Raw genomic sequence first — 22703 nt, 5'->3', positions numbered from 1 at the left:
CCGGTATAAACCACCAATGAGGCAGAGAAGAAGGGTGACGAAAATGCAGGAAGTAATTAATTAGCTCAGGAGAGTCAGTCAAGAAAACTGATGTTCTTTCAAGGCTACGGTAAGCATTAACACGCATATTGTCAAATATTCCAACACCATGGACTAATACACGAATCATGCATACATGTGTTTATTACAGTGTTTAGTTTTGTTAGTTTGTTGAAATGTCATCTCAAGCACTTCGAAGTTCCGTGTCAGCATCATCGCTACCACACCGCTAGCCAGCTAACGTTAACTTGTTGTGCAATGATTTGTGATTATTACTTGCTTTTGGACTTGTCTTCTCATATTTGATCTTCGGATATTGAACAGCTAACCACTTATGTTACCACGAGGTCAGACGGGTTTTGTTGTTTACAAATATTGACATACTATCTGAAATATTAGCTATCCAGCTACTTTGCTTGAAATGCATGAGGAACTGAGATTCCCTCGCCTATTGTGCCCCTGACCTGACAAGCTAGCAACCCAGATTGCTGGTTTTTAAGCTCGCAATATAATTTCTAGCCCTATATAGGTAAATTACTGTAGTTTCAGACTGTAACCACCATGTCAATTGGCTAACGCAAAAGGCATTGAATTGAGGATGTTCGCTAGGTGTTGTCTCCATTGTGGCATATCCTTACCTTTGGTCCCCTGAGTCATGTACAGTCATTATGCAGTTTCTTATCTCGGGCTGATCTGAGAACAGAGCTCAGGAGACAGTTGAGTCCAAGTGGAACTGATGACACACATTTCAAGAAGGAAACATTCCAACCGTCTGAGAGAGAAACATAGCCCAGTGATTTCCACAGAAGGCAAATTTTTCGGTGTAATAAAACACTTTGTGAATACTTGTGGAGGGGTAATGGCTCGTATCTCTTTTTCTCCACTTTTCTCTCCGCCCTGTGTAGATGTCCTGCTTTGAGAGTGATAAGAGCAGCCTGGAGAATGATGAAGCGTATTGTGGTGGGGCGGCCGCGTCACAGCTGTCCAACTGTGCGCTGGCCATGCTGGAGAAAGAGGGCAGCGACTCTGCGCTGAGCCCCACGGAGAGTACCCCCACCAGCCTACAGGGCGGCGCCCCACTGCAAGGCTACGACGTGGAGTTCGACCCTCCGCTGGAGAGCAAGTACGAGTGCCCCATCTGCCTCATGGCCCTGAGGGCAGCCGTGCAGACGCCATGCGGCCATCGCTTCTGCCGCAGCTGCATCGAGAAGTCCATCCGGTAAGCCTCCCCGGTACCCATACTTACAGGATAATGATACATTTACATGTTAGTTATCTAACTTTCTGTGTCCTGCTTTGGGAAAATACCCTCCAGGATTTAAATAACAACATCCATGTCCATGTGCCGGGGTTAGCCAATGGTTATCTGTCGTCACGCTGCATTTCTGTCATAGGGATGACGCATGAGGTTTATTTTGGGTTAAAAAAACAAACCCTGCAGGTCACAGGGACATCTAAAACGAGAGAGAGTATGTAGAAATAACAATAGACCTATATTTTCATATAAATTCCCTTTTTCTGGCCCTCGTATCGATTTTGACAATCAAATAGGCCATGGAAAGATCTGTGTGGCCCTCCATAGAGTTTCAAAATCCCCATGTGGCGCTAGAGCCAGAAATGTTTTGGCGCCAGTCTGAGATAGACTCAAGTTTTTGCTTTGACTCCTGGAGAGGTCATAGTCGTGTGCCTGTAAATATTCAACTCTATAATGATTTTTGTCGGCCACCAGATAAGATGGGCAATGCAGGTGATTCTATAATTGCAGAACATCTCTATACATCATATAGCTAGCTATGCATTACAACAGCCATGTGACATAACAGTTGGGATTATCAATGACTGTCAATCATTCACGGATTTGGTGGGCAATGACAGCCTCTTGGGTTACTGATTTACTGGATAAATGATTGGCCATATTCTGGAAGATTTGATCTGTCACTACCTTCACTTCCCCACAATTACAGTACCAAGCTACTGTCGTTATTGCAGCACTGTTGTGATGTTTGTATTCTGTGTTTTTCATTGGTGCTCTTTTCTGAATTTGCTGAATGACACGTATTTGTGTGTCCCTTTTCACAAGATGATGATGATGAGTACATGGACAGTTTTTTTCAAATGAATAAGTCCTCAAAAGATAATGGTTGTAAGTGATCTCAAAAAGGAGCCTTCTCATTGGACAAGTTCAGGTAGTAGGGCTACCTCCATTTTCAAATCAAATCAAATCAAATTTTATTTGTCACATACACATGGTTAGCAGATGTTAATGCGAGTGTAGCGAAATGCTTGTGCTTCTAGTTCCGACAATGCAGTAATAACCAACAAGTAATCTAACTAACAATTCCAAAACTACTGTCTTGTACACAGTGTGAGGGGATAAAGAATATGTACATAAGGATATATGAATGAGTGATGGTACAGAGCAGCATAGGCAGATACAGTAGATGGTATCGAGTACAGTATATACATATGAGATGAGTATGTAAACAAAGTGGCATAGTTAAAGTGGCTAGTGATACATGTATTACATAAGGATACAGTCGATGATATAGAGTACAGTATATACGTATGCATATGAGATGAATAATGTAGGGTAAGTAACATTATATAAGGTAGCATTGTTTAAAGTGGCTAGTGATATATTTACATAATTTCCCATCAATTCCCATTATTAAAGTGGCTGGAGTTGAGTCAGTGTCAGTGTGTTGGCAGCAGCCACTCAATGTTAGTGGTGGCTGTTTAACAGTCTGATAGCCTTGAGATAGAAGCTGTTTTTCAGTCTCTCGGTCCCAGCTTTGATGCACCTGTACTGACCTCGCCTTCTGGATGATAGCGGGGTGAACAGGCAGTGGCTCGGGTGGTTGATGTCCTTGATGATCTTTATGGCCTTCCTGTGACATCGGGTGGTGTAGGTGTCCTGGAGGGCAGGTAGTTTGCCCCCGGTGATGCGTTGTGCAGACCTCACTACCCTCTGGAGAGCCTTACGGTTGAGGGCGGAGCAGTTGCCGTACCAGGCGGTGATACAGCCCGCCAGGATGCTCTCGATTGTGCATCTGTAGAAGTTTGTGAGTGCTTTTGGTGACAAGCCGAATTTCTTCAGCCTCCTGAGGTTGAAGAGGCGCTGCTGCGCCTTCTTCACAATGCTGTCTGTGTGAGTGGACCAATTCAGTTTGTCTGTGATGTGTATGCCGAGGAACTTAAAACTTGCTACCCTCTCCACTACTGTTCCATCGATGTGGATAGGGGGGTGTTCCCTCTGCTGTTTCCTGAAGTCCACAATCATCTCCTTAGTTTTGTTGACGTTGAGTGTGAGGTTATTTTCCTGACACCACACTCCGAGGGCCCTCACCTCCTCCCTGTAGGCCGTCTCGTCGTTGTTGGTAATCAAGCCTACCACTGTTGTGTCGTCCGCAAACTTGATGATTGAGTTGGAGGCGTGCGTGGCCACGCAGTCGTGGGTGAACAGGGAGTACAGGAGAGGGCTCAGAACGCACCCTTGTGGGGCCCCAGTGTTGAGGATCAGCACTGGTTTCTCCTGTTGGTTAATGAATGAAACCCTGGTCTCAAGCATCATACTGATCTCTCTCTTTCTCTCTTTCTTTCTCTCTTTCTTTCTTTCTTCCCCCCCCCCCCCCAGTGATACAGGGCAGAGGTGTCCAGTGGATAACGAGGTACTACGGGAAGACCAGCTGTTCCCAGATAACTTTGCCAAGCGAGAGATCCTCTCCCTAACGGTGCGCTGCACCAACGTAGGCTGCACTGACAAAATGGAGCTTCGCCGCCTGGATGTAGGCATCCTTCTCCGCAGACAATGGCTGACACCTTAGTTCATATCACTTCAACCGTGTTGTCATGTTGAAACCAAATGATTAGCTCACTCTGCCATCTCACCCTGCCAGGGCCATGTTACGAAATGTGAGTTTGCCACCGTGCCTTGTCCGCTGTGCCAGGACGCGGTGTGGAAGAGCCAGCTGGAGATGCACCAAAGCCAACACTGCCAGCGGAGACCTGTGTCCTGTCCCGACTGTGTAGAGAGCTTTGTTTACGAGGACAGCAAGGTAAGCATCACCAACTAATTCACGCTGAGTGCACTATCCTGAATAAATAAAGATTCATTGGATTGACTACCGGGTGCACCGCCTCAGTTAGCTTAGCTAGCAGCACAGCGCTTTCAAAGAAAACGTGACCATAGTCTCAGTCAGTAAGAAACTGTGTTCGTTCTCCATTTGAGCTCCCCTTTAATGTTCACTGAAAAAAGTGGACAGACTGTCTGTTATTTCTGAAGCTGGTCATGTGACAGACTTTTGAACATTGTTTTTGTTGTGTCCTCAGATTCATGAGTCGCTGTGTCCCTTTGCCAACGTGGTGTGTCAGTACTGCGGTATGGAGCTCATCAGAGACCAGGTGGGGAAGGAGACCTGATGGCTGCCGTTTTAGATTTAGCTGATTACTAAACCTATGAGATGATGATGATGGTGGTGTAGAGCAGTAGTCCTGATTACTAAACCTATGAGATGATGATGGTGATGGTGGTGATGTAGAGCAGTAGTCCTGATTACTAAACCTATGAGATGGTGGTGGTGGTGTAGAGCAGTAGTCCTGATTACTAAACCTATGAGATGATGATGGTGGTGGTGTAGAGCAGTAGCCCTGATTACTAAACCTATGAGATGATGATGATGGTGTAAAGTAGGAGTCTCCAACAACGGGCAGATTTTGGTCCAGTTCACATCTGCTTGCGGCCCACACAAACCTATGTGTAACTCAATCGTTAATTAATGATTGTGGACTGCTAAACGTTGCTGGGCGGCAATGGACCGCAATGCTGGGCCTTGGACACAGATAGGTTGCCTACCTTTCCTCTGGAAAAAGGATCTCTTTGTAACAAGTTTCTACACAGGTCAAGCGAACTTGTTCTCAACTAGCCTACCTGGTTAAATATAGGTGAAATTTAAAAAAATGAAGGATCTGACTCGGTGGTGTTTTTGTTTCAGTTGGAATCTCACTATGACACAGACTGTCCGAAGGCTCCGATTGCCTGTACCTTCAGCACTTTTGGATGTCGAGAGATGGTAGGTCGCTGAGTTTGAGTCAACCTCAACACTTTCTGAGTCATTTACCACCTGTGTTCTGTGACTACTTTGTCTTGTCTAAAACAAACCCCATAACCCAAGGCCGAGATACCCAAGATCCACTTCTCGTGGCCACTGGCAGGACTAGGTAGAGTTTCCACATCTACTCCCATCCAGCCGATACTTTCAGGTCTAACAAAAGAGGGTTTTTAAACCGGACAAAGCTTCCACTTCCAACCTTGGTTCAACACAGTGGCTCTTTTAAAGTCTTTATGTGCTATTTCAGATGCAGCGCAATGACCTGGCGCAGCACATGCAGGAGTTCACTCAGATGCACATGCGCTGCATGGCTGAGTACCTGCACAGGCACAGCCTTACCGGGTACACCCAGCCACCTTCTTCTGAGGACCGAGGGGCTGCCGCCGCAGAGCTGGGGGCACACCCAGGAGCTAGCAGCAGTGGCGCCCCCTGCCAGTGCTGCGGGGAACTGCAGACCATGCGGGAGACCACCCAGCAGCTGGAGGGCCGTCTAGTGCGGCAGGACCACCAGCTACGTGAGCTGAGCATTCAGGTGGAACAGATACAAATTCATTCTCTCATTTGTGACGTTGAATTCACTTGTTTGAATGAAAAACGTTTACAACTAAACAACCATTTTGTTTTCTATTATCATTATTCCCCCAGGCGGGGCTGGTGGCGGAGCTCCGTCGTAAGGTCACCTCGCTGGAGGAGAACCTAAAGGAGCTGGAGGCCAAGCAGTGCCAGGGTGTGTACGTGTGGCCCTTGGAGGGCTTCTCGGGCTACCTACGTACCCAGGCTGCCGGACAGCCTGTTGTGGTGCACAGCCCGGGCTTCTACACGGGCCGGCCGGGCTACAAGCTGTGTCTGCGCCTCCACCTCCAAACGGCCTCGGCACAGCGCTGCTCCAACTACATCTCACTGTTTGTTCACACCATGCAGGGGGAATTTGATGGCCAGCTGTCGTGGCCCTTCCAAGGCACCATCCGGCTGGCCGTGCTGGACCAGGGGCCTGAGGGCCAGCACCATGTGGAGGTGATGGAGACCAAGCCCGACCTGCAGGCCTTCCAGAGACCCACCATCCAGAGGAACCCCAAGGGCTTTGGCTACGTCACCTTTCTGCACTTGATGGAGCTACAGCGGCGGGGGTTTGTGCACGACGACACGCTGCTGGTGCGCTGCGAGGTGACGCCGCGCTTCGACACCGCCCTGAGGCGCGAGGGGGCGGCCATGCAGCCCAGAGGGCCCGAGGCCTCGCTGTGAGGACACTTTTAACGTTCCAAGTGACGAGGTCAATCGCCACCAACGTTATCAAGACAAAGTATCAGTTTGCCATTTTCCTGAGTTGTTGTATCACACAGGATCATTGCATTGGGTTCAGTCATGACCAACATCATGGGAAAGTGTACGGCTCAGTTGTGGGTTTTTATCTCCAACTCCAAAAGGCTTTTCTTTGCTGTAGCTGTTGAGTGATGGACTGGATGTTGTTGGCGATGAACACCAAGGTTTCCTGCAACAAGTCGAGAGCTTGGGGCTGTATTGTTTTATCTGCATTTTTGTCAAAATTGAGTTATTGACATTAGCCTTATTCTGTTCAATGTTCTCTACCTATATATTCCTCTAAATACCCCAATTCACGTTAAGTTCAAAAGAATACAAGATTAAAAAAAATAGCTGACACCATTTAAACCAATGAGGTTTCAGAACTTTAAAGCCGATCTCACAATCATCTATTTGCAGACAGAACGTTCTAGTCCCAAGCTCTGTGTTCCATCACTGATCCAGCAATGTGTCGCAGGCTACTGTACTGCTCAAAATAGATAGGATTTCAAAATGTCTTATGGTGCCTACATTAGGTTGTAATAAACATGACTTTGGTTTCAGTGCATTGTTCTTTGTGACAGCTTTGTAGTGGAGACCGGCAAAGTCTCGTTAATTATCATAACATGTTATTACAGTTTGATATTTATGTCAAGCTCAAAGTCATGTTTATGACAACTTTATGTTGGCATTAAAGAAGCCAATTCAAATAAGATGTTACTAGAAGTGTATTTCTGTTGGAGATTAGGAAGGGGACAGAGAGTGATGTAGGACAGAGAGCTACTCAATCAAATGAATCCCTTTTAGCGCTTTCTACAAAGCACAGCGAGGGCTGGGGCAGGACCATCTGTAGGCAGGAGATGACCAGACGCAGAACTACCTATCAACTTATTGTACATCTTGGATGATGAGAGTCAGGATCACTGGCATTTCCCTGGTCTTCTGGTTGGAGGATCATACAGGGAAGATGGGGCAACGGTCCTAACCTGGTCTTCTGGTTGGAGGATCATACAGGGAAGATGGGGCAACGGTCCTAACCTGGTCTTCTGGTTGGAGGATCATACAGGGAAGATGGGGCAACGGTCCTAACCTGGTCTTCTGGTTGGAGGATCATACAGGGAAGATGGGGCAACGGTCCTAACCTGGTCTTCTGGTTGGAGGATCATACAGGGAAGATGGGGCAACGGTCCTAACCTGGTCTTCTGGTTGGAGGATCATACAGGGAAGATGGGGCAACGGTCCTAACCTGGTCTTCTGGTTGGAGGATCATACAGGGAAGATGGGGCAACGGTCCTAACCTGGTCTTCTGGTTGGAGGATCATACAGGGAAGATGGGGCAACGGTCCTAACCTGGTCTTCTGGTTGGAGGATCATACAGGGAAGATGGGGCAACGGTCCTAACCTGGTCTTAAGACATCTTCCCAGACAAAAGAGCTGTGCATGAACACGTCTTCTGGAGAAGAGATTTCCTGAACAATGGCTGTGCGTTAGGCCATACAATAAGCAGTGACATATGAATGAGTTGGTATACACAGTGGTGTAAAGTACTTAAGTACTACTTGTGTTTTTCTTTTGGTGGTATCTGTACTTTACTATTTACATTTTTGACAACTTTTAATCCACTACATTTCTAAAGAAAATAAATGTACATTTTCCTCCATACATTTTCCCTGTGACACCCAAACGTACTGGTTACATTTGGAAATGCTCAGGCAGGACAGCAACATGGGCTAATCATGCACCTATCATTTTGTTTTTTACCTTTTATTTTAACTGGGAAGAAATTGAGGCCTAGGTTTCTTTTCCAGCTGTGCCCTGTAAAATACAATATAAATATACACATTATACACAACATATTACAATACAAAACACAGGCATGTTAAGCACTATTAAAACATCACAAATCATTCAGAAAAAGTCCCCAATCAATACATTAAATTGCCTCAAACAGCACCAGAACATCAAAATGAAATGTATTTATATTTTTGGGCGGCAATGTGGTGCATTTAAGCTAAAACCAGATTTACCTAGCTCGGTGGAGACCCTAGGCACGTCGAGTTAACGACACCTCGGGTGTCTATACTTCAAAAGAAAAGTTAGATAAGACGGAAGTTTATGAAGCAGGGCCTTGTAAACAAAAAGGAAGTAATGTAGAGACCTACAGGTCTTTAGCCAAGTCCAGCCAACCTTTTGATACAGGATGCAGTGTTGTGATGAGTATCAAATCTGTCGCCCGTAACAACGAAGGGCAACGTGGTAGATGGAATCCATAGCTTTAAGACTAGTAGCAACTGCATTTGGATAAATAATCACCACAATCAAAGAACAGATGAAAAGGTTGACTGAATAATCTGCTTCCTACTGCTGAGAGAAAGGCTCCATCGATTTCTGTAGAGAAATAGACCGCTTTAAATCTTAGCTTCTTAACCAGCTCAGCTATGTTTATTTTAAAACGTCAAATCCATAACAATCCAAATGTCTTATTTATTTGCAGGAACACGTTCGATTGGAGAACCATCTAATGAGTGAACATGTAGTTCATCTGAAACGTTCTTACGAGAGTTTAAAAACATGTATTTAGTTTTGTCCATATTAAGCACAAGTTTTAAATCGGCAAGGGATTCCTACATAGCTATAAAATCGGACTAGTTTTGACACAGCCAGATCAATAGGGGCGGCAGGTAGCCTAGTGGTCAGAGCGTTGGACTAGTAACTGGAAGGTTTCTAGATCGAATCCCTGAGCTGATAAGGTAAAAATCTGTTGTTCTACCCTTGAACAAGGCAGTTATTGTAAATAATTGTAAATAAGAATTTGTTCTTAACTGACTTGCCTAGTTAAATTAAAAAACTAGTCGGGGCAATAGTGTACATAATAGTATCATCCACATTTAAATGAAGTTAACAGATTGACCAATGGTGTAAATAGTGAATAGAACAGGTCCCAAAATCAGGATTTGACAGTTTTCCAGAATTTACCTGGGTTCCCATTACAATCCCAAAGAGCAGTTACATAATTCCATTTAACCTTGCTGATTTGTCTAGCACAATAATTCCTCAGTTGCTTAAAGCTTGCCAGTCCGGGCCTGAGCTTCTGGTCTCTTTTATAAATGACTTCTTTTATAAATGACTTCTTATAAATGACTTCTGATCATTCATTTTTTTAAAGGAAGCATGATAGTATTGAAGAAAGGCTGAAAGCCTAAATCATGTTGATGGATAGCTGAAATACAATCAAGGTCACTAAAATAAAGATTAAAAGCCTGTTCACTTAACGTTTTAAAAGTTCCTCTTTGTGTTCAGATGAGGTTTAGATTTGTGTTGTCTCACATCTCTAACACAAACAACAGTCAGTTTATTTTATTATTTTACCCGCCCCCATTTCGTCATTTCCAATTCTGATCTTGTCTCGTCGCTGCAACTCCCCAACGGGCTCGGGAGCGGCAAAGGTTGAGTCATGCGTTCTCCGAAATATGGCCAAACCATGCTTAATTAAACACCTGCCAGCCTGGAGGAAACACCTGACAACTGAGTCAGCCTGCAGGCGCCCAGCCCGCCACAAGGTGTTGCTAGAGCGCGATGAGCCTGTCTGATGGTTGATATTGATATAGTTGGTATGGCTATCAGATTGCATAGGACTGCACCATTTGGTCTATCCCTATTAGTAATAGACGAAGGAGTAGAAATCGGATATAACACATTGTCATCCCTACTGCCTCTGATCTGGTGGACTCACTAAACACAAATACTTTGTTTGTAAATTATGTTGGAGTGTGCCTTCTATCCGTAAATGAGAAAAACAAACAAGAAAATGGTGCCGTCTGCTTTAATATAAGGAATACGATGTGTAGCATTTTCTTTTACATTTTTGTTAAAAAATATTAAAAAATATCAGAATTGACTACTTTTTACATCACTGTATTTAAGTACATTTTAAACCAAATACTTTGACTTATAATCAAGTAGTATTTTACTGGGTGACTTTCACTTTTACTTGAGTCATTTTATATTAAGACATCTTTACTTTTACTCAAGTATGACAATTGAGTACTTTTCCCACCACTGGGTCTACATAAGGCATTCATAACACGTTTATGAAACCAGTCGTGACTCCTTCATGAATGTTACAGTATCATAACACGTTTATGAAACCAGTCGTGACTCCTTCATGAATGTTACAGTATCATAACACATGAAACCAGTCGTGACTCCTTCATGAATGTTACAGTATCATAACACATGAAACCAGTCGTGACTCCTTCATGAATGTTACAGTATCATAACACATGAAACCAGTCGTGACTCCTTCATGAATGTTACAGTATCATAACACATGAAACCAGTTGTGACTCCTTCATGAATGTTACAGTATCATAACACATGAAACCAGTCGTGACTCCTTCATGAATGTTACAGTATCATAACACATGAAACCAGTTGTGACTCCTTCATGAATGTTACAGTATCATAACACGTTTATGAAACCAGTCGTGACTCCTTCATGAATGTTACAGTATCATAACACATGAAACCAGTCGTGACTCCTTCATGAATGTTACAGTATCATAACACATGAAACCAGTCGTGACTCCTTCATGAATGTTACAGTATCATAACCACATTTATGAAACCAGTCGTGACACCTTCATGAATGTTACAGTATCATAACACGTTTATGAAACCAGTCGTGACACCTTCATGAATGTTACAGTATCATAACACATGAAACCAGTCGTGACACCTTCATGCATGTTACAGTATCATAACACATGAAACCAGTCGTGACACCTTCATGCATGTTACAGTATCATAACACATGAAACCAGTCGTGACACCTTCATGAATGTTACAGTATCGTAACACATGAAACCAGTCGTGACACCTTCATGGATGTTACAGTATCATAACACATGAAACCAGTCGTGACACCTTCATGCATGTTACAGTATCATAACACATGAAACCAGTCGTGACTCCTTCATGAATGTTACAGTATCATAACACATGAAACCAGTCGTGACTCCTTCATGAATGTTACAGTATCATAACACATGAAACCAGTTGTGACTCCTTCATGAATGTTACAGTATCATAACACATGAAACCAGTCGTGACTCCTTCATGAATGTTACAGTATCATAACACATGAAACCAGTTGTGACTCCTTCATGAATGTTACAGTATCATAACACGTTTATGAAACCAGTCGTGACTCCTTCATGAATGTTACAGTATCATAACACATGAAACCAGTCGTGACTCCTTCATGAATGTTACAGTATCATAACACATGAAACCAGTCGTGACTCCTTCATGAATGTTACAGTATCATAACCACATTTATGAAACCAGTCGTGACACCTTCATGAATGTTACAGTATCATAACACGTTTATGAAACCAGTCGTGACACCTTCATGAATGTTACAGTATCATAACACATGAAACCAGTCGTGACACCTTCATGCATGTTACAGTATCATAACACATGAAACCAGTCGTGACACCTTCATGCATGTTACAGTATCATAACACATGAAACCAGTCGTGACACCTTCATGAATGTTACAGTATCGTAACACATGAAACCAGTCGTGACACCTTCATGGATGTTACAGTATCATAACACATGAAACCAGTCGTGACACCTTCATGAATGTTACAGTATCGTAACACATGAAACCAGTCGTGACACCTTCATGAATGTTACAGTATCGTAACACATGAAACCAGTCGTGACACCTTCATGAATGTTACAGTATCGTAACACATGAAACCAGTCGTGACACCTTCATGGATGTTACAGTATCATAACACATGAAACCAGTCGTGACACCTTCATGAATGTTACAGTATCGTAACACATGAAACCAGTCGTGACACCTTCATGAATGTTACAGTATCGTAACACATGAAACCAGTCGTGACACCTTCATGCATGTTACAGTATCGTAACACATGAAACCAGTCGTGACTCCTTCATGAATGTTACAGTATCATAACACATGAAACCAGTTGTGACACCTTCATGAATGTTACAGTATCGTAACACATTTATTCAGCATCATGTATAAGGGGCCTACGGCGTATCCACCAGTTAGCATACTCTTTCCATAGGATACTGACCCAATGTAAACAGAGTCACAGGTACTGAGAAAAACTACGCTTTGCTTTGTGTATTGTTCAACACAAAAAAAAAACATACTTTTGCATCAAAGTTACTGTAGGTGCTTGTGTCAACAAGTGGCATGATTCCATTCCAAACAATTAACATCCATTCAGTCCATTCATACCCAAAAAGGGAAGTCAACCAGGGCCCAGGGAGAGGACGGATTGAGTTATCCGTTTGGAATTAGATCAATGCCTTCTGTTGCCAAGAAAGACTCAAGACTGTCGAGCAGAGTCATAATACATGTTCTCCCTGTGTCTGTGGCGTTATTATCAGAGCAGCAGAGATAATACATGTTCTTCCTGTGTCTGTGGCGTTATTATCTGAGCAGCAGAGATAATAAATGTTCTCTCTGTGTCTGTGGCGTTATTATCAGAGCAGCAGAGATAATAAATGTTCTCTCTGTGTCTGTGGCGTTATTATCAGAGCAGCAGAGATAATAAATGTTCTCTCTGTGTCTGTGGCGTTATTATCAGAGCAGCAGAGTCATAATAAATGTTCTCTCTGTGTTTGTGGCGTTATTATCAGAGCAGCAGAGTCATAATAAATGTTCTCTCTGTGTTTGTGGCGTTATTATCAGAGCAGCAGAGATAATAAATGTTCTCTGTCTGTGGTGTTATTATCAGAGCAGCAGAGATAATAAATGTTCTCTCTGTGTCTGTGGCGTTATTATCAGAGCAGCAGAGATAATAAATGTTCTCCCTGTGTCTGTGGCATTATTAGCAGAGCAGCAGAGATAATCAATGTTCTCTCTGTGTCTGTGGTGTTATCAGAGCAGCAGAGATAATCAATGTTCTCTCTGTGTCTGTTGTTTTATTTTGTGGCCTTACATCACATCAATGGATGTTGACCGTACCGCATCATACAGTAGCTACAATTGGATGAGGCTATGGAGACATCCTCACTCACCAGAATGGATAACTTACTCTCATATGTTAAATCCCACTGGACTTTTGATTGTTTCTTGTGGAATAAGTTGAATATATTTGTGTGGACATATATGCCTTACTGTGTTGCTTTGCTTTGCCACACGGTGCAGTATGACATTAGTGCCTTGTTGCAAACAGGATGCATGTTTTGGAATATTTGTTTATTCTGTACAGGCTTCCTTCTTTTCACTCTGTCATTTAGGTTAGTATTGTGGTGTATCTACAATGTTGTTGATCCATCCTCAGTGTTCTCCTATCACAGCCATTAAACTCTGTACGTGTTTTAAAGTCACCATTGGCCTCATGGTGAAATCCCTGAGTGGTTTCCTTTCTCTGCAGCAACTGAGTTAGGAACGACGCATGTATCTTGTATGTAATCCCACTTTGACATTATTGTGTGTAGGCCAGTGACAAAAAAATCTCATTTGAGTCCATTTTAAATTCAGGCTGTAAGACAACAAAACGTGAAAAAAGTCACGGGGTTGTGATGCTGCCATGTTGTGTTGCTACCATATTGTCAATTTGTGTTGCTACCATGCTGTGTTGCTACCATGCTGTGTTGTCATATTGTGTTGCTACCATGCTGTGTTATGTGTTGCTGCCGTGCTGTTGTTGTCTTAGGTCTATCTTTATGTAGTGTTGTCTCTCTTGTCATGATGTTCGTTTTGTCCTATATTTCATATTTTTAATCACAGCACCCGTCACCGCAGGAGGCCTTTTGCCTTTTGGTAGGCCGTCATTGTAAATAAGAATTTGTTCTTAACTGACTTGCCTAGTTAAATAAATAAATCTAGCAAATGAGATTCGTACTGAGTTGCAATGCACTAACCAAATAAAAGTGTATTTGTCACATGCTTTGTAAACAACAGATGTAGACAGAGTGAAATGCTTCCTGACTGGTCCTTTACCAACACCGCAGAGTTAAAGATAAAGGATTAAATAGAAATAGCAACATGAGGAATAAATACACGGTGAATAACGAATAACAATAATGAGAAAGCAATAACATGGCTGTAGACAGGAAGTATAAACGAACATGGCTAAATACAGGAAGTAGAAACTAACGTGGCTATATACAGGGAGTAGAAACTAACGTGGCTATATACAGGAAGTAGAAACTAACGTGGCTATATACAGGAAGTAGAAACTAACATGGCTATATACAGGAAGTAGAAACTAACATGGCTATATACGGTTGCCAGGTGCACGGTGTTTCCTCCGACACATTGGTGTGGCTGGCTTCCGGGTTGGATGGCGCTGTGTTAATAAGACGCAGTGCGGCTTGGTTGGGTTGTGCATCGGAGGACGCATGACTCCCGTACGGGAGTTGTAGCGATGAGACAAGATAATAGCTACTAAACAATTGGATACCACGAAATTGGGGAGAAAAAGGGGTAAAAAAAAAATGAATTAATTAAATGTTAAAAAAAGAACAATTAGTGGGGAAAAAATATATGTTTTTTCTAGAGAAGAAAAAAGCATCCGTTCCTTTGTCTCCTTCAAATAAGTGGTTGCAAAAGGTCTTAACAATAAATCCAAATAAAATTAAATTGTATTTGTCACTTGTAAATTATTATTGGTACTGAGATATTTGTTAATGTATTTGGTGGTGGCACTCTTGAGTAGAAACATGGGTACGTCACAAATCACAGTCAAACACATTTGGATCAAGGCTCTTCATTTTAATAAGGCACTTGGGATTCAGATTCAGTCATGTCTCAACTAGAAAACTAAAAACATTTAGAAAATTAGTGGTTTGATTTCCAGGCTGGGATTCATATTCCAAAAACCCTACTTTTGATTTGGATGTTATTGGTCGATGTAAGGAAACCTCTTGTTGGCTCCGTATCCTGAGGGGCCTAGTTTAGCCTCTCTCCTCTCTGGCTCGACCTCCTTGTCTGACACATTCTGAGGGGGATCTCTGGAAGCGCCGGCCTTCACAGCTGTGACACCAGTAGCCTTGACAGCTATAAGACAGATTGACATTTAGACTATGCTGCTTTAAACAGACAGTTCCTCTCTGTACAACCCACACAGAACACACACACACTTTGTCAACAATGCTTCATACCTGCAAATCACTTATAACCACTAGGTTAACAACAGCAAAAAATCACAAGTTCACACCTTCTATACTATGAATTGACTTCATCACCAGTCATTGTAACCACTAGCATCTACGGTATATTGTTGTAAAAAAAAAACTCTAGTATGATCATGATCATCACTAGCATCATCACTAGTATCATCCCTACATCACCACTATCACCATGAGTATCATCACTAGTAGCATCCCTACATCACCACTATCACCACGAGTATCATCACTAGTAGCATCCCTACATCACCACGAGTATCATCACTAGTAGCATCCCTACATCACCACTAGTGTCATCATGATCATCATCACTAGTACCATCACTAGTATCGTCATGATCATCATCACTAGTATCATCACTAGCATCATCACTAGTATCATCATCACTAGTATCATCATCACTAGTATCATCACTAGTATCATCACTAGTATCACCACTAGTATCATCACTAGTAGCATCCCTACATCATCACTAGTATCATCACTAGTATCATCACTAGTATCACCACTAGTATCATCACTAGTAGCATCCCTACATCATCACTAGTATCATCACTAGTATCATCACTAGTAGCATCCCTACATCACCACTAGCATCATCACTAGTATCATCACTACATCACCACTATCACCACGAGTATCATCCCTACATCACCACTAGTGTCATCATGATCATCATCACTAGTACCATAACTAGTATCATCATGATCATCATCACTAGTAGCATCCCTACATCACCACTAGTGTTATCACTAGTATCATCCCTACATCACCACTAGTATCATCCCTACATCACCACTAGTATCATCCCTACATCACCACTAGTATCATCACTAGCATCATCACTAGTATCATTACTAGCATCATCACTAGTATCATCATCACTAGTATCATCCCTACAGCACCACTATCACCACGAGTATCATCACTAGTAGCATCCCTACATCACCACTAGTGTCATCATGATCATCATTATCATCATCACTAGTATCATCACTAGTATCATCATGATCATCATCACTAGTATCATCACTAGCATCATCACTAGTATCATCATCACTAGCATCATCACTAGTATCCTCACTAGCATCATCACTAGTATCATTACTAGCATCATCACTAGTATCATCATCACTAGCATCCTCACTAGTATCATCACTAGTATCATTACTAGCATCATCACTAGTATCAAAACTATCATCATCACTAGTGTCACCACTATCATCATCACTAGTGGCATCACTAGAATCATTACTAGTAGCATCTCTAGCATCATCACTAGTATCATCACTGGTATCATCATCACTAGCATCATCACTATTATCATCACTGGTATCATCATCACTAGCATCATCACTAGTACCATCATTAGCACCATCACTAGTATCATCATGATCATCATCACTAGCATCATCACTATTATCATTACTAGTATCCTCACTAGCATCATTACTAGTATCCTCACTAGCCTCCTCACTAGTATCATCACTAGTATCATCACTAGTGTCATGATGTTGGCCTGGGGGTTAGGTTTATGACAGTCATAAATACCTCTTCCCCCCCTTTTTCCTCTCTCTACATTACATTTTTAAAAAACCTGGTTAACATAGAGATTCTGGGAACGTCAGAATGTGGGGGGAAATGAACTATATTCTGGTAATCCGAACAATTGAACATATTCGATGGTACTTAATGAATATGATGTCAGTTCGGTTGTCATCTGAGACATTCTCATCAATGATAAGATTACATAAACTCTACAGTGGAAAGTCTACACATCAGAGTTATCGGATTCACATGGAATTGTTGTTCAATTTAAATGTTTGAATACGAAATTATTTGTGATGGGATGAAATGTGATTTTAGCTTCTAAAATGTGAGATTTGGATTTTCATAAGATAGGGCTGCTCAATCAGTGGCCCTCCCCTGTGAAGGGACAAGGGCTATAAAACTTTTCAAACACGCCCTCCTCTCCCTTCCTATATAAGCCCTTGACGACAACATAACTTCCTGTTCCAATGAGGTAGGATGACGATCCTATGTCAGAATGGTTCAGATAAAACTACAGAACGAAGCCAATATCAGCATGAGCTTTGGTTGAGAATGGTATGAACTTTGAACTCTTATTCACGACAGAAGTGATACCTCCTAGCCTTGAGTTAGCGACCGCAGCTGCAAACGCAGGTTAGGAAGGAACAGACAGAGTATCCCATCTACCACACAACGACGTTACTACAACTTATCCAAGTGACCACCAGAGACATTCTTCAAAGGACAAAGGACTCGGTTTGGCAACACGGCCTTCCATCTACCACCAACCTACTGAAGCGCAGCTAAGAGTAAATATTTATTGCATTTTCCTTTTCCAAATGGGCAGTAATTTAGAATGCATAAGATACTGTATTTACGATAGCACAGCTTCGCCCTTGTTCCTGTCTTCCCGCTCTTTCACTCAACCCAGCCCCTTTTCCTTTGTGTAACAAGCTGTCATATCTGTTCCGCCTGCCAGGGACGTTTTCCTTTATGACGTAAAGAATTATCCAGGTATAATTAATTATTTGTATATGTAGTTCTGTGTGATTGGTTAGGTATTTAGTAAATAAATAATTAAACCCAATTTTGTATTGCTGATTCAAATTGTTAGCCAGGGTTCTTGAAGATAACCAAGAATTTACAACTTTCAGATTATGAGACTGAAGTAAGATGACGATTGATATTGACTGCTATTGATGAAAAATATTACAGATCTTTAAGAGTTTATTCGGAAGATAACAGCTCTATAAATATTATTTTGTGGTGCCTGACTCTCTAGTTAACTACATTTACATGATTAGCTCAATCAGGTGATATTAATTACGGAGAAATTATTTTATAGAATAGCATGTCTTAGCAATTAATCCGGCATAGCCAAAGACACGACACTAGCATCATCAATAGCATCATCACTAGTATCATCACTATCATGATCATAATCGCTAGCATCATCACTAGCATCATCACTAGTATCATCACTAGCATAATCACTAGCATAATCACTAGTATCATCACTAGCATAATCACTAGCATCATCACTAGTATCATCTCTAGTATCATTAGAAGTGTCATCACTAGTATTATCATGATCATCATCACTAGCATCATCCCTAGTATTCTCACTAGCATCATCACTAGTATCATTACTAGCATCATCACTAGTATCATCATCACTAGCATCATCACTAGTATCATCACTAGTTTCATCACTAGTATCATCATCACTAGTATCCTCACTAGCATCATCACTAGCATCATCACTATCATCATCACTAGTATCATCATGATCATCATTATCAGCATCACTAGTATCATCATGATCATCATTAGCATCATCACTAGCATCATCACTAGCATCATCACTAGTATCATCATCACTAGTATCCTCACTAGCATCATCACTAGCATCATCACTATCATCATCACTAGTATCATCATGATCATCATTATCATCATCACTAGTATCATCATGATCATCATTAGCATCATCACTAGCATCATCACTAGCATCATCACTAGTATCATCACTAGTATCATCACTACTTTCATCATGATCATCGTCACTAGAATCATCACTAGTGTCATCATCACTAGTATTCTCACTAGCATCATCATTATCATCATCATTAGCATCATCACTAGTATCATCACTAGTATCATCACTACTATCATCATGATCATCGTCACTAGAATCATCACTAGTGTCATCATCACTAGTATTCTCACTAGCATCATCATTATCATCATCATTAGCATCATCACTAGTATCATCATGATCATCATTATCATCATCACTAGCATCATCATGATCATCATTAGCATCATCACTCACATGGAACTCTGGGGGCCTCTCTCTCACACTTGAGTGTACTCTGGGAAAAGCACTCAGCGAGCCAGGACAGCACCTCCCCACAGTACTTCACCTGGGGGTGGGATAGACAGAGGCAAACCTTTTACACACCTTTGATAATACACACACATGTACCATCACTAGTGTTGTCCGGCCGAGTTTCCACTTTTGGGACTACTCTATTGGTTCCATTATGCCTGGCATAATAAATCAATGTCTCTATTTTTGTACCTGAGCTTCCATGGATGACATTCGCTTCTCTTGCTCCTTGAATCCTCCAACAATCTTCAATAAGCTCTGAACCCTTTTGTCACAAAGAAAAACATTTGAAAAACACAATGAATATCAAAGACATAATTGAAGGATACAGACTGTGTTTTAAAGGTAGTTCATAAGAATTACAAATATACAGCACACACAACGTGGTGGAAATGGATCAATACCATTTACAAAACAAAACATTGTCAAAGAGTTACTTGGAAGAGGTGCTCTTCAGTCTCTCCTCACTGCTCTCCAGATGCTGCCGTTCCAGTTTGGCCAGATAGTTTTCCTTCTGTACTGTCTCCCAGGTCATCAACCTCTGGTCCAGGCCTGCAGGCAGCTCCCTCTCTGAACACACAACACCAACACCACTCTGTTAGTATCTATGTACTATCACCAACACCACTCTGTTAGTATCTATATACTAGCACCAACACCACTCTGTTAGTATCTATATACTAGCACCAACACCACTCTGTTACTATCTATATACTAGCACCAACACCACTCTGTTAGTATCTATATACTAGCACCAACACCACTCTGTTACTATCTATATACTAGCACCAACACCACTCTGTAAGTATCTATATACTAGCACCAACACCACTCTGTTAGTATCTATATACTAGCACCAGCACCACTCTGTTAGTATCTATATACTAGCACCAACACCACTCTGTTAGTATCTATATACTAGCACCAACACCACTCTGTTAGTATCTATATACTAGCACCAACACCACTCTGTAAGTATCTATGGACTAGCACCAACACCACTCTGTAAGTATCTATATACGAGCACCAACACCACTCTGTAAGTATCTATATAATAGCACCAACACCACTCTGTTAGTATCTATATACGAGCACCAACACCACTCTGTTAGTATCTATATACTAGCACCAACACCACTCTGTTAGTATCTATATACTAGCACCAACACCACTCTGTAAGTATCTATATACTAGCACCAACACCACTCTGTTAGTATCTATATACTAGCACCAGCACCACTCTGTTAGTATCTATATACTAGCACCAACACCACTCTGTTAGTATCTATATACTAGCACCAACACCACTCTGTTAGTATCTATATACTAGCACCAACACCACTCTGTAAGTATCTATATACTAGCACCAACACCACTCTGTTAGTATCTATATACTAGCACCAACACCACTCTGTTAGTATCTATATACTAGCACCAACATCACTCTGTAAGTATCTATATACTAGCCCCAGCACCACTCTGTAAGTATCTATATACTACCACCAACACCACTCTGTTAGTATCTATATACTACCACCAACACCACTCTGTTAGTATCTATATACTACCACCAACACCACTATGTTAGTATCTATATACTAGCACCAACACCACTCTGTTAGTATCTATATACTAGCACCAACACCACTCTGTTAGTATCTATATACTAGCCCCAACACCACTCTGTTAGTATCTATATACTAGCACCAACACCACTCTGTAAGTATCTATGGACTATCACCAACACCACTCTGTAAGTATCTATATACTAGCACCAACACCACTCTGTTAGTATCTATATACTAGCACCAACACCACTCTGTTAGTATCTATATACTAGCCCCAACACCACTCTGTTAGTATCTATATACTAGCACCAACACCACTCTGTAAGTATCTATGGACTAGCACCAACACCACTCTGTAAGTATCTATATACGAGCACCAACACCACTCTGTAAGTATCTATATAATAGCACCAACACCACTCTGTTAGTATCTATATACGAGCACCAACACCACTCTGTTAGTATCTATATACTAGCACCAACACCACTCTGTTAGTATCTATATACTAGCACCAACACCACTCTGTTAGTATCTATATACTAGCACCAACACCACTCTGTAAGTATCTATATACGAGCACCAACACCACTATGTTAGTATCTATGTACTAGCACCAACACAACTCTGTTAGTATCTATATACTAGCACCAACACCACTCTGTAAGTATCTATATACTAGCCCCAGCACCACTCTGTTAGTATCTATATACTGTACTAGCACCAACACCACTCTGTTAGTATCTATATACTAGCCCCAGCACCACTCTGTAAGTATCTATATACTAGCACCAACACCACTCTGTAAGTATCTATATACTAGCACCAACACCACTCTGTTAGTATCTATATACTAGCACCAACACCACTCTGTTAGTATCTATATACTAGCACCAACACCACTCTGTTAGTATCTATATACTAGCCCCAACACCACTCTGTTAGTATCTATATACTAACACCAACACCACTATGTTAGTATCTATGGACTAGCACCAACACCACTCTGTTAGTATCTATATACTAGCACCAACACCACTATGTTAGTATCTATATACTAGCCCCAACACCACTCTGTTAGTATCTATATACTAACACCAACACCACTATGTTAGTATCTATATACTAGCACCAACACCACTCTGTTAGTATCTATATACGAGCACCAACACCACTCTGTTAGTATCTATATACTAGCACCAACACCACTCTGTTAGTATCTATATACTAGCACCAACACCACTCTGTTAGTATCTATATACTAGCACCAACACCACTCTGTAAGTATCTATATACGAGCACCAACACCACTATGTTAGTATCTATATACTAGCACCAACACCACTCTGTTAGTATCTATATACTACCACCAACACCACTCTGTTAGTATCTATATACTAGCACCAACACCACTCTGTTAGTATCTATATACTAGCACCAACACCACTCTGTTAGTATCTATATACTAGCACCAACACCACTCTGTTAGTATCTATATACTAGCACCAACACCACTCTGTTAGTATCTATATACTAGCACCAACACCACTATGTTAGTATCTATATACTGTACTAGC

At 41.7% G+C, this 22703-nt stretch overlaps 2 protein-coding genes across 2 annotated transcripts in view; one reads left to right on the top strand and one right to left on the bottom strand.

Annotated features, from left to right (window-relative positions):
* The first annotated feature begins 34 nt into the window (after positions 1 to 34).
* LOC139411687 (TNF receptor-associated factor 6) lies at positions 35 to 6797 on the top strand. The gene is made up of 8 exons (XM_071158322.1): positions 35 to 109; positions 945 to 1258; positions 3674 to 3824; positions 3936 to 4094; positions 4369 to 4440; positions 5031 to 5108; positions 5395 to 5679; positions 5793 to 6797. Exons 2-8 carry the CDS (start codon positions 945 to 947, stop codon positions 6387 to 6389), a joined length of 1656 nt encoding a protein of 551 aa, XP_071014423.1. The 5' UTR covers positions 35 to 109; the 3' UTR covers positions 6390 to 6797.
* Positions 6798 to 15221: 8424 nt separating this feature from the next.
* Positions 15222 to 22703, bottom strand: part of LOC139411698 (transient receptor potential cation channel, subfamily M, member 5) — a 39808-nt gene continuing 32326 nt past the window's right edge. The window contains exons 23-26 of the mRNA XM_071158339.1: positions 19998 to 20130; positions 19753 to 19825; positions 19504 to 19594; positions 15222 to 15507 (exon numbers count right to left, since the gene is read on the bottom strand). Coding sequence (XP_071014440.1) covers positions 15350 to 15507; positions 19504 to 19594; positions 19753 to 19825; positions 19998 to 20130 — 455 coding nt within the window. The 3' untranslated portion in view covers positions 15222 to 15349. The remainder of the gene's footprint in view (positions 15508 to 19503; positions 19595 to 19752; positions 19826 to 19997; positions 20131 to 22703) is intronic.

This window comes from Oncorhynchus clarkii, chromosome 6, assembly GCF_045791955.1.
Source record: "Oncorhynchus clarkii lewisi isolate Uvic-CL-2024 chromosome 6, UVic_Ocla_1.0, whole genome shotgun sequence".
Lineage (NCBI taxonomy): Eukaryota > Metazoa > Chordata > Actinopteri > Salmoniformes > Salmonidae > Oncorhynchus > Oncorhynchus clarkii.
This window is presented reverse-complemented; position numbering and strand designations above follow the sequence as displayed.

Bases quoted from the DNA above. Each gene is read 5' to 3' on its own strand.
- LOC139411687 (XM_071158322.1), top strand. From the start codon at position 945: ATGTCCTGCTTTGAGAGTGATAAGAGCAGCCTGGAGAATGATGAAGCG. The intron at 4,095-4,368 runs GTAAGCATCACC...TTGTGTCCTCAG, and splicing joins TTGTTTACGAGGACAGCAAG to ATTCATGAGTCGCTGTGTCC. The intron at 4,441-5,030 runs GTGGGGAAGGAG...TTTTTGTTTCAG, and splicing joins TGGAGCTCATCAGAGACCAG to TTGGAATCTCACTATGACAC.